We start from the raw sequence: 11,925 nt of genomic DNA, 5'->3' as shown, positions 1-11,925 counted from the left end.
AACAACAACAACAACAACAACATATTTTGTATACATATATTCAGGCTGTTCATGGCCCTCAAGTCTTCTTATTAGCCCTCTTACCAGGAGATAAGAAGCAGTACATTAATCTGAACTTAATAGGTATGTAAATTGGTGACTTATGTGGCATATCTGATACCCTCAAACATTGCGGCCATATACTGATTTAACATTTGAAATAGAAAAAGAAATGAGGAAGGAACAGGTTCTGTGTTTTTATTTGTTCTCTGTAGACTTTGTAAGAGTAACAACTTTTTGTAAATACATTAGTCCCAAGTCTATAATGAATAGTTCTGCAACAGCCAGACCCAGAGGCCTAGTGGTAAGAAGTTGCACTGCCAACCCCAAGGCAAGTGATTTAAATCCAGTAGCTGCTCTGTCGGAGAAAGATGGGCATTCTCCTCCCATTGGATTTGTGACCTCTGAAATCCCACTAGAGGGTCAGCTGTGAGTCACTTCGAACTCAATGGCACGTAACAACAACAGCGTATTCAGAATAATTGTCGCTGTTTCTAGTCTACTGGCTCTAAGATAATAGTACTCGGTAGAGCTGAAGACTCAGTAGAACGAAACAAAGAGGGAAGGAATAATCAGATTTGTGGATTGATGTAGTCAACATTCCTGTTAGAGTCTTGAGATGAATTTTGAGTTCTTCGGCTAAGACAGGATTTGGGAACTTTTTCAGAGAGAAATTTAGAAACTGAACACTTACTAGAGAGTGAACACCTATGAGAACATAATGAAGGAGTCAACATAAATGAGTCTAGAGGAGGGAAAGGGTTGTGTTTCAGATTCGTGTGAGCTGTTGTCACCAAGATCAGAGTTGTTGCCATTTTCATGAATGGCATTAGGAAGCATGCCCCATTTCATTTGGGTACAAAGTTGATTTTAAAAAACTGGGGCTTTTGGTTTGTCTCATGTTTAATGGATTAAGCAATCTCAAATTACTGTCTAATGCCGAGTGACAGCAGGGTAGCTTTGGCAGAATAATACAGAGCATTTGCCCTCCTAACGCAAAGGCTGCACATCTTGAGCAGTTCAAAGCCACCAGCAGCTCCTCTAGGGGGGAAAAATATGGGCATTTTCCTCCCATTAAGATTTCCGGTCTCAGAAATCCAAGGTCACTGTGAATCAATATAGACTTGATGGCAATGACTTTTGAGTGTCAAGTGACAGCAATTTGAGTGGAAAATCTGGCATTTTTCTTTTTAAATTTTTTTTTATTTTAATGAAAGTTTACAGAGACTTTGGATTTCCATTCATTCATTGTTGCACATTTCCTCCCTGCCCATCCCTCCCCCAATTCACTGTTCTCTTTGAAAAGTTAAAAAAAAATTTCTCTTATTGTTATACAATCTCTCCCTCATCCAAGTCCACTCCACTGTGCATCTTTTATTCTGGACTCCTGTCATGACAATAATACCTAATCATATATTCCTCCTAAACAGTTCTCTCCCTCATCTGTTTCAATGAAGTATACAAATTTATCCCCTCTTAGGTTCCTCCCAACTCTGATGTCATACCTGTTTTACAACAGTGGCACTATGCAGTATTTGTCCTTTTGTGACTGAGATATTTCATTTGGCATAATGTCCTCCAGGGTCACCCATTTTGAATAATATTGCATGAGTTTCTTGTTTTTCAATACAGCGTAGTATTCCATTGTGTGACTATACCACAGCTTCTCTTTCCGTTCGTTTGTTGATGGGCACTTGGGTTGTTTCCAACTCTTTGCTATTGCAAATAAACCTGCAATAAACATGGGTGTGCATATATCTGCTTGGGTGGCGGTTATGGTTTCTTTGGGGTATAACTTAAGTGTATTTATTGGTAACCTGGGATAATAATGATTATCTGTTGGGTTGTTAGGAAGTTTAGAAATTATGCGTGTAGAGTGCCTATGCAGTGCCTGTTACATAGCACGTATTTGGGGGAAATATTATTAATTTTGAGTGTCTTGCCTGGCATACTCACATTCATATCAATCAGTATTGATATTGGTTAACTTAAAAAACACTGTTTGGAGGCAACCTCAGAGTGAGTATATTAATTCATTTTGTTTCTTTTTCATTAAGGCTGTTGGTCATCTTATTGCTGCAGTTCTAAAAGAAAATGGTTATTCAGAAAAGATCCACCAATCAACAAGCCAGGTCTGTGTTTAATACTGTGATTTAGTTCTGTTCGATGCTTCTACAAGCTGGAGCACATATGTGCTTCTCGTTTCCTCGTAGATTGATAGTCATCAAAAGGAATTTTTTAAACTGCTTTCTGCTCCTGCCCCTCCTTGATTCTTGTGCCATCTCTTTATAGCATGCATTCAAATTTTTAAGTTTGCTACAACAGGCTTCATGAATGATATATGGAGGGGACAAGGGGAGAATTCTTTACACTATTGATGATAAATTGCAGAGGTAGGATGAGAGGAGATAAGCTTTAGAGAAGGTTGAAAGGATTGCCTCTGAGGTAATCCTTTTGGTTAACAGAGACAGTGGACATTGCACCTTTGAGTGTAGACGATTTCTCATCCTTCAGGCCAGCTCTGGATGTGAATTCTAAGTTGGGAAGGTCATGTATTAACAGTAGGAACTAGAGGAACTATTCTTGCACAGGGTAGCCTAGTGTCCCAATTAAGAGTCTTGCTTACTGAGTTACACCAGTTGGATTTTGGTTGACCAGAAGTGTAAATTTTGACAGGCTGATTGGGAACTTGCTTAAGAGGGATACTTAAAGAAATACTCTATCAGAAGAACATAAAAGATGAACATAAGGGGGGAAGTTTCCCCCAAGAGAGAGAAAAAGAAATTATTTTCATTCTATCACATTCCCTTGATTAGCTACTTCAGTTTCAAGTTTTTACAGCTTCTATTAATGCTTTGAAGTAAATGTAGGGACATAATAATTGGCCTTTATTTGGTGTTTGTATGCAGTCAAACTAGGTTTCCTGAGAATCCTGATCTTTATCCTATCTGTAATCACATTATAGACTCTGAAAAGATCTAGTGGTTTTACTTGACTGCCAGGATTTATTGGATATCAAATCTCTGCAACGAAGTGTTTCCTCTTTTAATAAATGAATGCCTACTTGCATGAGGTCCCACCATTACCTGTGGCAACCATTGGCTTATTTTTGTTTTCTGATGCAGTAATGGAGAAATGACATTTAGAGCCCTTGAAAGTGTTCATACAGGTGAATAAATTTTCTTCTCAGTTAAGAGGAGAAATGGAATATAAATCTTTCCTTCCTGCAGCGATGACTGGTAACTGTATTATTCCTTTAATAGTGGGATTCCAAGAAGTTCTTAGAGCCAAGGCCAGTGGGAAAGTGGCCACAATACGAGGCCAATTTCCACTCTTTCTTTTATTCTTTGAGTTGTGAGAGTCTTTTTTTCCCTATTATTTCTCCAAATGATATGATTCCCTATTTAAGTCATGTCAGGGAGAAGAAAATAACTTCATTATATGCATTTGTATTTTTTTTTTTTATGGTGAGAAAAATTTATTACATTTAGAATTAGCCCGCTGGACTCAGTTTAGATGATCCCAATTTTGTTGGCAACATCCAAAGCATCATAATCAGGAGCAAGTCGAACATAGGCCTTCTTCTCTCCATCAGGCCTAATCAAAGTGTTGACCTTGGCCACATCAATGTCATAGAGCTTCTTTACAGCTTGTTTAATTTGGTGCTTATTGGCCTTGACATTCACAATGAACACAAGTATGTTGTTATCTTCTGTCTTCTTCATAGCTAACTCAGTGGTCAGGGGAAATTTGATGATGGCATAGTGGTCAAGCTTGTTTCTCCTGGGAGCACTCTTCCGGGGGTATTTGGGCTGCCTTCGGAGTCTCAGCGTCTTAGGCTGCCAGAACGTGGGTGACGTGCGGATCTTCTTTTTTTTTGGCTGTGGACGCCCTTCAGGACGCCTTCTTGGCCTTCAATGCCTTTGCTTTGGCTTCAGTTTTGGGAGGGGCAGGGGCTTCCTTCTTCGCTTTCGGCGCCATCTTCGTAGAAAGCGCATTTGTATTTTTTGAAAAGAGATAAAGAAATGACACTGTATGTAAGTGTAAATGGATTGAACATATACATTCACATCACTAACAGGGTATTTTTTTTTAAATCAAATATCTTGTGATAGTTAGGAGAACTTCTGTTATTAGGCGCGTGGAGCTAGTTAGGACTCCTCACGACTGTATGAACAGCGGATCTAACCTTCGCCCTATCCTGTGCCATCCTCATCACCTTAGCCATGCTCAGTCTCACTGAGGTAGTCACTGTGTCAGTCCATTTCATCAAGGGTTGTCCCCCCCTTTGCTGACCCTCTCCTTTTCCCAGTGTGATCTCTGTCTCTCCAGGGTCTTGTTCCCCTTGAAAATATGCCTAAAAAAAGAACGATGAAGTTTCAGCATCCTCTCGGGAGCACTGTGGTTGTACTTCCTGTAAGACAGTTTTGTCTGAACTCCTGGTCTTGTAGGGCTTTTCAGGATGAAGAACTTCTGTGTATTTATATGCCCTTCGGTGCTTCTATCAAAGAAAACAGATTTAGTGCATGGGGATGAGGAGATCATGCCTAGACTTTTGCTGGTAGTTGAAGAGTTAGCAGTTTGCTCATTGTCTGCAGTCTTTTTTCCTTCTCTCTGGACCCAAACCTGAGTTCGGTAGTTGTGGGGCAGGGACATGCATGGTCGGTGGATGAGCAAGGGGGGCGTGCATGGGAGAGCTTGATGATGGAAGAGCAGGAAATTTCAGAAAATGCTGCTGGCCTCCTTGCTTTGAAGAATAAGTTAGAATTGGTATAACTAGGGGAGCTCTGGTGGCCTAGTGGCAAGGAGCTGCAACTACAATTCCAGAGGCGCACGGTTCGAATCCACCAGATGCTCTGCTGGGGAAGGAGGGACAATCTCCTCCTGTACCAGTCAAATCTGATTTGACGGTACACTCACACAAATAATAAAGTAAAAAAAAAATAAGAAAAAAAAAGAATTAGTATAACTAATATCCTAATTTAGTATTCTAATTAGTATAACTATTATCCTAGTGTCTGGTTGATAGTTGTAGAGAGCTTCAGGCCTTCTGTTCACAGGGTCTCTGTGAGTCGTGCTTGAGTTGAAGGCAATCAACAACAACAACAATATCCTAATATTGCTTGTATCTCACTAAAATTGCTTGGTTAAAGAAATAAGCTAGAGTCTGAGTTCAGTGTTGACCCTTCCATTGATATTGTTGTGTCACTTGAACTCTAGTCATCCCTCCCCTCACAGCCTGCCTTGTTTTACATCTGAGATACTAGGTGAGAGAGAGACATCACATCAGGACATATCCATTATTGCTCTTGAAAACGGACATCAGTCCAGGGAACGACAGCAGCCTCATTTCTGTATAGGAAAGTTGGCCGACCGTGAATGAATTATGCTTTGGCCAGTAGTTGATGTGTGTGTGTGTGTGTGTATATTTGTGTATGTATGTGTGTGTTCCTCATTGAAACCTCTTTTAACCACTGGTTGCCTTTCAGACTCCGGCTTTGAACTTGCTGTGGGAGAAGTGTTGCAGCGACAATGGGGTGGTTCGGACAGCCTGCTGTGAGGGCTTGGTGGCTCTTGTTGCTCAGGACCATGCAGAGTTCAGCTATGTCCTCAATGGGATCCTCAACCTGATTCCCTCTACCAGGTACTCCTCTCAGCTTGATCGGTTTGTCTGGAGAGAAAGTCACTAATTTGCTATTCAGGCTCCACATTCATCTTATTTGCCAGTTGTTTTCCTAGGATGTTAAGCAGTCGTTATTTCATATTTTGATGTAACTATGCTGATTTAAACTCTGAAGTGTTGGAATTTGTGGTCACTTACTATATAGGCAATGCTTGGGATACAAAATGAGACCTGTTCCTAACTGTAGGGATTTGTAGGTGGGTCGGAACAGGAGTATATGAGTCACATTTAGCCTTGCGTTAGTGCAAGAGGAGTCTTGATGCCTTTCAAGCCGGCACATGCAACACACAAGTAAAGGTGTTTGTGATGAATTATTTTATAAGTAGGGGTTGATTGACTTATTTCAAAGTGAGTGGAGTTTACATGATATTAAAGGTCAAGTAGGGAGCTCTGGCGGCTAAGTCCCAGGGAAGATGTTCTGTAAGACCAAAGAACATATTTTTAAGGGTCAAGTAGGGAGTTCTCGAGGCTTAGTCCCAGGAGAACTGTGCTGCAAAACCAAAAGCAGCACCTCTCGGGCAGTTCAGATCCACTGTTGACACTGCAGTCGCCTCTCCTGCAATTTACAGCCTCAGAAATCCCACTGAGGGTCAATTATGAGTTCATTCCAACTTGACAGCAATGAAGGAAGGAGGGCGGGCAGAAAGCACGCGGTTTGAACCTACCTGCAGCTCTGTGGGAGAATGAGGAAAGAGAATTCGTTTTCTCCCATGCAGTTTACTGCATCTGCAAACTACACTGGAGGGTCTGCTTCTCCCCTGCAGTTACTGCATCTGGAAACACACTGGAGGGTCAGCTCTGGGTTTTTCTGACTGGACGATATATAACAACAACTGTGATATTGTATACATGCATAACCCAAAAAGATATATGTCTGAATTTTTATGGTTTTAAAACTAGAAATTGTTGCTCACTGCACATAGTATGATTTATCTTGCATTCTTTAGTTAGAAATGATCTTAGACATTATTCCATAAAATATATAAAGATTTCCCCAGCAGTACAATATACTATTGTTTGGTCTTGCTTTAATTTACTATTTTCCTATTGTTTGTAATCTCTTCCAATTACAGACAATGCTTCTATGAATAATCTTACACATATGATTGACCGCTCACATTTAAGGTTCTTTTGAAATATGTCCAAGACGTAGGAGAAAGCCTTGAATGTTACCATAATCAAATATAACTTTAATAATGGAAGGATCTAAGGGGGGGGTGTACTTGAAGTTCCTTTTTTGAGAATGTTCATGCTGTCTAAATTATTAGCTGCAGACTAATGTAGATTGAGTGGACCCTGAAGCAAGCTAATTTAAGTTTTTAATCAGTTTGATCATAAAATGTGTTACATAAGATTCAAGTTTTCTTTATTGCTAACACCAGTGATGCTAATTTTTTCTGTGTCAGGAAACAAATTTCTTGATTTAGGTTCCCCCCCCCCACCCCAAGTAGCCCAACTCTGTGGTTTGTAGTGATTACAAAGACTATACTTTGCACTCTTTCTGTTTTGTTTTGTTTTTTTTAAAGAGTAAAGGAAAATGAGAATCAAATTAAAGAAAAGCAGCTAATAGCAAACAGACCCAGAGAGCTCATCTTCCAAATGCTGAGGAAGAAGCCATGTGTGTTAGGAAACCGTCTCTGTCTGAAAGGAGGAATAGCTTTCACTGCTGTATTCTTGGCTGAGATACTTTTAGGTCAGCCGTGCCTAGTACCTGAGTTTCTGTGCTTCTCGTTTTAAAGCCTAAACATTCGTTAAAATAGAAAAGTACCTTGTCAACAGGACCACATGGTGATCACTCATCTTTGATTTAGAGATACAACTCTAAAATGTTTTCATCTTGTTTGTGTGCTAGTTTAGTTTCCTTTAGATTTTGAAAGAGGAGCAGAGAAAATGTGAAGAAGAGGGAGAGAGAATGAGAACAGTGAATGAATGAGAATGAGCAGCAGCCCACTGTAGAGTGGATCTTCAGAGAAGGGGCTGTCGGGAGCTCTGGAGGATTGTACCTCACGTAAGAAGCGGTTAGGAAAAAGGGAAGGCAAAGACCATTTGTCCTAGTTTTGTAACCTGTTCCTTACTCCTTTGCAGGTCTTGTCTGTGAAAGTCCCATGGCTCATGTCTGGCTCCCTGCACCCCCACCTCTTCTTTAAAACTCAGCCCACAGTTTAGAAAACGTGGTCTAGAGCCTGCAACATTGTGTAGTCTAATTCTGAAAAAGACTTGACATTTGCAAAACTCTGGTTGTCTAAACTTGAGGGAGTGGCTGGGAAAGTGTTTGGCTCTGTTTGAGAGACTGTTCTCTTCAAAGGAATACAGTATTTTGATGTCCACCAGTGTTTTCAGTTCAAAGCCGAGGCAACATGAAACAATTGCCAGTGAGTTTTTATAGCTTCTGTAAACAAAGACATGGATTTAAGGGCTCTAAAACGTTCTTTTAATCAGTAAATCAGTTGGAAGAAAAAATTTCCCTAGGGAGGGTAAAGCCAAGAAAGGGACCACAAGGAACCACACTAAGGAAATGACTATCACTAGATTAATGTGAGTTTCGAAGAAATGAACTAAACCAGAAATGAGTGAGACAAACAAGAGTGAATGCTTTCCCTGCCCTTTAAGGCTTTGCCTCCTTTGCGTTTAAATGGTTTTTGTTTGTACTTTTTTTATTTTTTGGTTAAACATTGACTTTATCTTAAGATAAAGTGACCCAAAACAAGAAGTTTCCAGTTTTTATTTCATTAGTGTTTTTCCTTTCTTAACTGCTCTGCTTCTGCACTGCTCGCACCCATTGTTACAGTTGCTTAGTAACGGTGTTGTGAATAACAACCTTCCTCTCCTGTGGAACCAGGTATTCAGTTTTTGATACTGAGGTGTCATGACAGCCTGTAATTTGGGCTCGATGGTTTCCCCCACCTTCATTTAAAAACATGCTTGGTAGGTGGGTTTACTGTAGATACAACTAGGCTAGCGTTTGCATTGTAAGCCTTTTGCGCTTCTAAACAGGAAAGGCACATGTAATCGATGCATCCTCATTAGTGTGGAATTAACGGCATTTTTTTTTTATAAAAAATATTAAATTATTAAAGTCTGTAACATCTGCCTTGTATGAAATTTTACATAGGATATTAGACATTCTGAATTCTGATTAAAGCTATGGGACTCTGAGTCTTTTGATCACGGAGTGAGGATCAGTCGTTGAGAATGATTCTGATAATTATTTGGAATTATGATTTAAGATAATGAGAATATTTTTCTCTCTCAGGTTCTTCTTTTTAAAAATGATCCTGTTCCTTGGGAAGCTTTAATTACTTTGATTTCTTGTAGGAAATGACTAGCAAACTATTAGAAACTGTATTTATCTCATATCCTATTGTTGAAGCTTTTCTGTGCTGTTTGTTGTTGTTGATTTTTGTCAAGTTGAGCACAACTCATAGCGGCCCTATGAATAAAAGGCCTGACGCCTTTCTGTAACTATTGCCATTTATTGAAATCGATAGAGTTTCCAGAGGCATGTTGTTTAGGAAGTAGGTGCCACATGCTATTTAGCATCTTTATTTGGCAGGAGAAGAATCTAAGAAGTATCTGTTTATGGAGTTTCCTTCAAGGCTCAAGGAAGACAGAATTGGTGGGCTGAAGACAGTTTAGTTAGCGTGCTTTGACCTGCAGCTGAGTGTCAGAGTATTGCTGTGATGGATTTGATGAAGCTTTAGGATCTGTATCACCACTGATGCCATTGCTCAGTCAACTCTTACCTGAGACTGACGGAATTACCTGGATGTGTGTGTCTCTTTATGTCTTAAATATTCGTAAGTCTTTTTGCTGTTTCCAGGGAGCCTTCTTTCTTTTTCCCCTCCCCCACCCCAGTCTTGTATTTTTCTCTAAAACCACAAAATCTTTCTGAATTTGTAACTCATAACCAGAAGAGAGACACCAAACACTTTGCTGTCTAGGACAATCTGTCCTTCTTTTTAAAAGCTATTTTAATGAGCTTTAAGTGAAAGTTGGTGCAGCGTGTTGTTGGTAACAATCCCCGCATTGTACCAATGATCCACGTTTCCATTCCACGTGCCCTGTTGTCTGATTTCCCTGCCTTCTCATCTTTGCTTTTGGTCGGCTGTATTCTCCTCCCTCCCCTCTTAATATTAGTTGATTATGTTGAAGTCTTTGTAACAAAATCTTCCATTGTAAGAGTCCTGTGTTTACATCAAGATGGCTCCAATGACTTAAGAATAGTGCCCAGTGAACACATGTTACTGTTATAATGGCAAAGTGCTTCTAAAGAAATGGAGCTCTTTTTTGGTGCTTAGAAGACAAATGAGTATACAGAACTCTCCCAAGCCAGGATTCAACCACACTGTAGCTCTTTGATGTTTTAAAAAGAAGCCTTTTCCTCCCACACATTAAAGCATCAAACCTGGAAGCCTTTCATTTCCCGTTTATCTTCTCTTTGCCTCTGCTGTGTTTACTTTTCCTTCATATAATTTTGTAATGAGCTTAGTAAACAATCCGATCATTAATCTAATGCAATGAAATAACCAATCGCTCTCCAGTCGATTCTAATCATGGGGATCCCGTGTTACAGTAGAGCCGTTCTTCGTAGGACTTTTGGTGGCTGGAATGAATGAAGTAGCTTGCCAAGCCTTTCTTACTTGGTGACTGTAGGTGAACTCAGACCTCCAACATTTTTTTATTAATTCTTAGAATCACCCGTAAATTCTAATCTAGTGTTAAGATCCCTTCTTTATTTGTGACTTAATATGCTTAAAGTGGACTAAAATATCCTTTTCAGGAATCTTAGTTTTTCCTAGATAAAGATAGTTGTTGTTCTATGGTTGATTTTAATTACTATATTTTTTATAATTTAGCCAATTGCCCCCCCCCTTCCCTGCTTTGTATTATTTTGGAAGCCATGCAATTTTAATTGATCCATAGTCTTTCTCATGGGAAAATCTAGATTTTGGATCTTAGGGCCAGTGAAAATTGAGACTTCCTTTGCATCATCTCATACACTGTGCCATGACTCAGGACTGTTGTTTTCTTGACTTTTCTGGAGAGAATTTTTGAATCATTTCAGCTCATCCTGGCCCACTCAAGACAGGGGTGGGGGGGCGCCTTGCTCTGACGGATCCAGTAGAGGGCTTTGGGTGGTACCAGGCCTGGCTCAGGAGGCTGTGGCCGTCCTTGTGATGTGTGGATGACATCTTTGCCGACTGGAGGACTAGATGCTGTTGTGGACTAGCTCTCACTGGTGTGTAACTTTAAGGAACAGAAATTTATTTCCTCAGAGTTTTATTGGTTAGGCATCCAAATCAAGATGTTGGCCTTGTTCTTACTTTCTGGTAGTTATTGTTGTTGTTATATGTTGTCGAGTTGGAACCAATTCATAGCTGACCCTCCAGCAGGTTTTCAGAGGATGTAAATCACAAAAGAAGAGATTGCCCATCTTTCTCCTGCAGAGCAGCTGTTGGATTTGAACCCCTTGCCTTTGGACTGGTGGCTGAATGCCTTACAACTGGACCACCTGAGTCCACTTTCTTGGCATTTCGTGGTTCCCTAGGATCCTCACATGACATCTCTTTCCCCATGAATATGTATCTCTGTGTCCAGTCAGCTCTCAAAAAGTCCCACTTGGCTGTTAACAGAAACCAGCTGCTCTGTGGGCAAAAAGACCCAAAGATCTTCCATAAATATTGTAGTTTGGGAATACTGTGAGTTAGTTCTCCTCTATCATAGAGTTGAAATCTATTCAACAGCACACAATAATACTCTTCTCTTTTTATAACTCAAAAATGATCATATTTTGAGACTACCTACTTGACTTTGACTTTGTTAACAACAAAATCCCCATTTCTAAATAGGATTATATCCCCAGGTATAGAGGTTAGGATTCTAACACATACTTTGAGGAGATCCAGTTTAATGTATTATAGACTAAGACTTGTGTAAAAAGGATCCCTCAGCCTCAGCTAACCAAACTCTAACTTTGAAACAATTTTCAAAGAGAGATTGGGTCTGTTTTGCTCTGGCAGATAAAGGGAAATGGGTTAAATGAGTAAAGTGTCAGTGTCGAAGAGAACATACTTATTTTTTTTTTTAACTTTAAATTGCTGTGTTTTATTGATTATGCAAAAGCATTGGGCTGTGTGGATCACAACAAACTGTAGCTAACTCTGACAAGAATGAGAATCCCAGAACATTTGATTATTTTTTTT

At 39.8% G+C, this 11,925-nt stretch overlaps 1 protein-coding gene across 1 annotated transcript in view; it reads left to right on the top strand.

Annotated features, from left to right (window-relative positions):
• The window catches only part of FOCAD (focadhesin), a 282,657-nt gene that overhangs the window by 4,021 nt on the left and 266,711 nt on the right, over positions 1–11,925 (top strand). Inside the window, exons 2-3 of the mRNA XM_006881273.1 lie at positions 2,097–2,171; positions 5,529–5,683. Of these exons, the coding sequence (XP_006881335.1) occupies positions 2,097–2,171; positions 5,529–5,683 (230 nt within the window). The remainder of the gene's footprint in view (positions 1–2,096; positions 2,172–5,528; positions 5,684–11,925) is intronic.

Source organism: Elephantulus edwardii, unplaced genomic scaffold (assembly GCF_000299155.1).
Source record: "Elephantulus edwardii isolate Elephantulus edwardi_28Jun2011 unplaced genomic scaffold, EleEdw1.0 scaffold00014, whole genome shotgun sequence".
In the NCBI taxonomy this organism is placed as follows: domain Eukaryota; kingdom Metazoa; phylum Chordata; class Mammalia; order Macroscelidea; family Macroscelididae; genus Elephantulus; species Elephantulus edwardii.
Note: the sequence above shows the minus strand (reverse complement) of the source record. Positions and strands in the feature narration are given on the sequence as shown.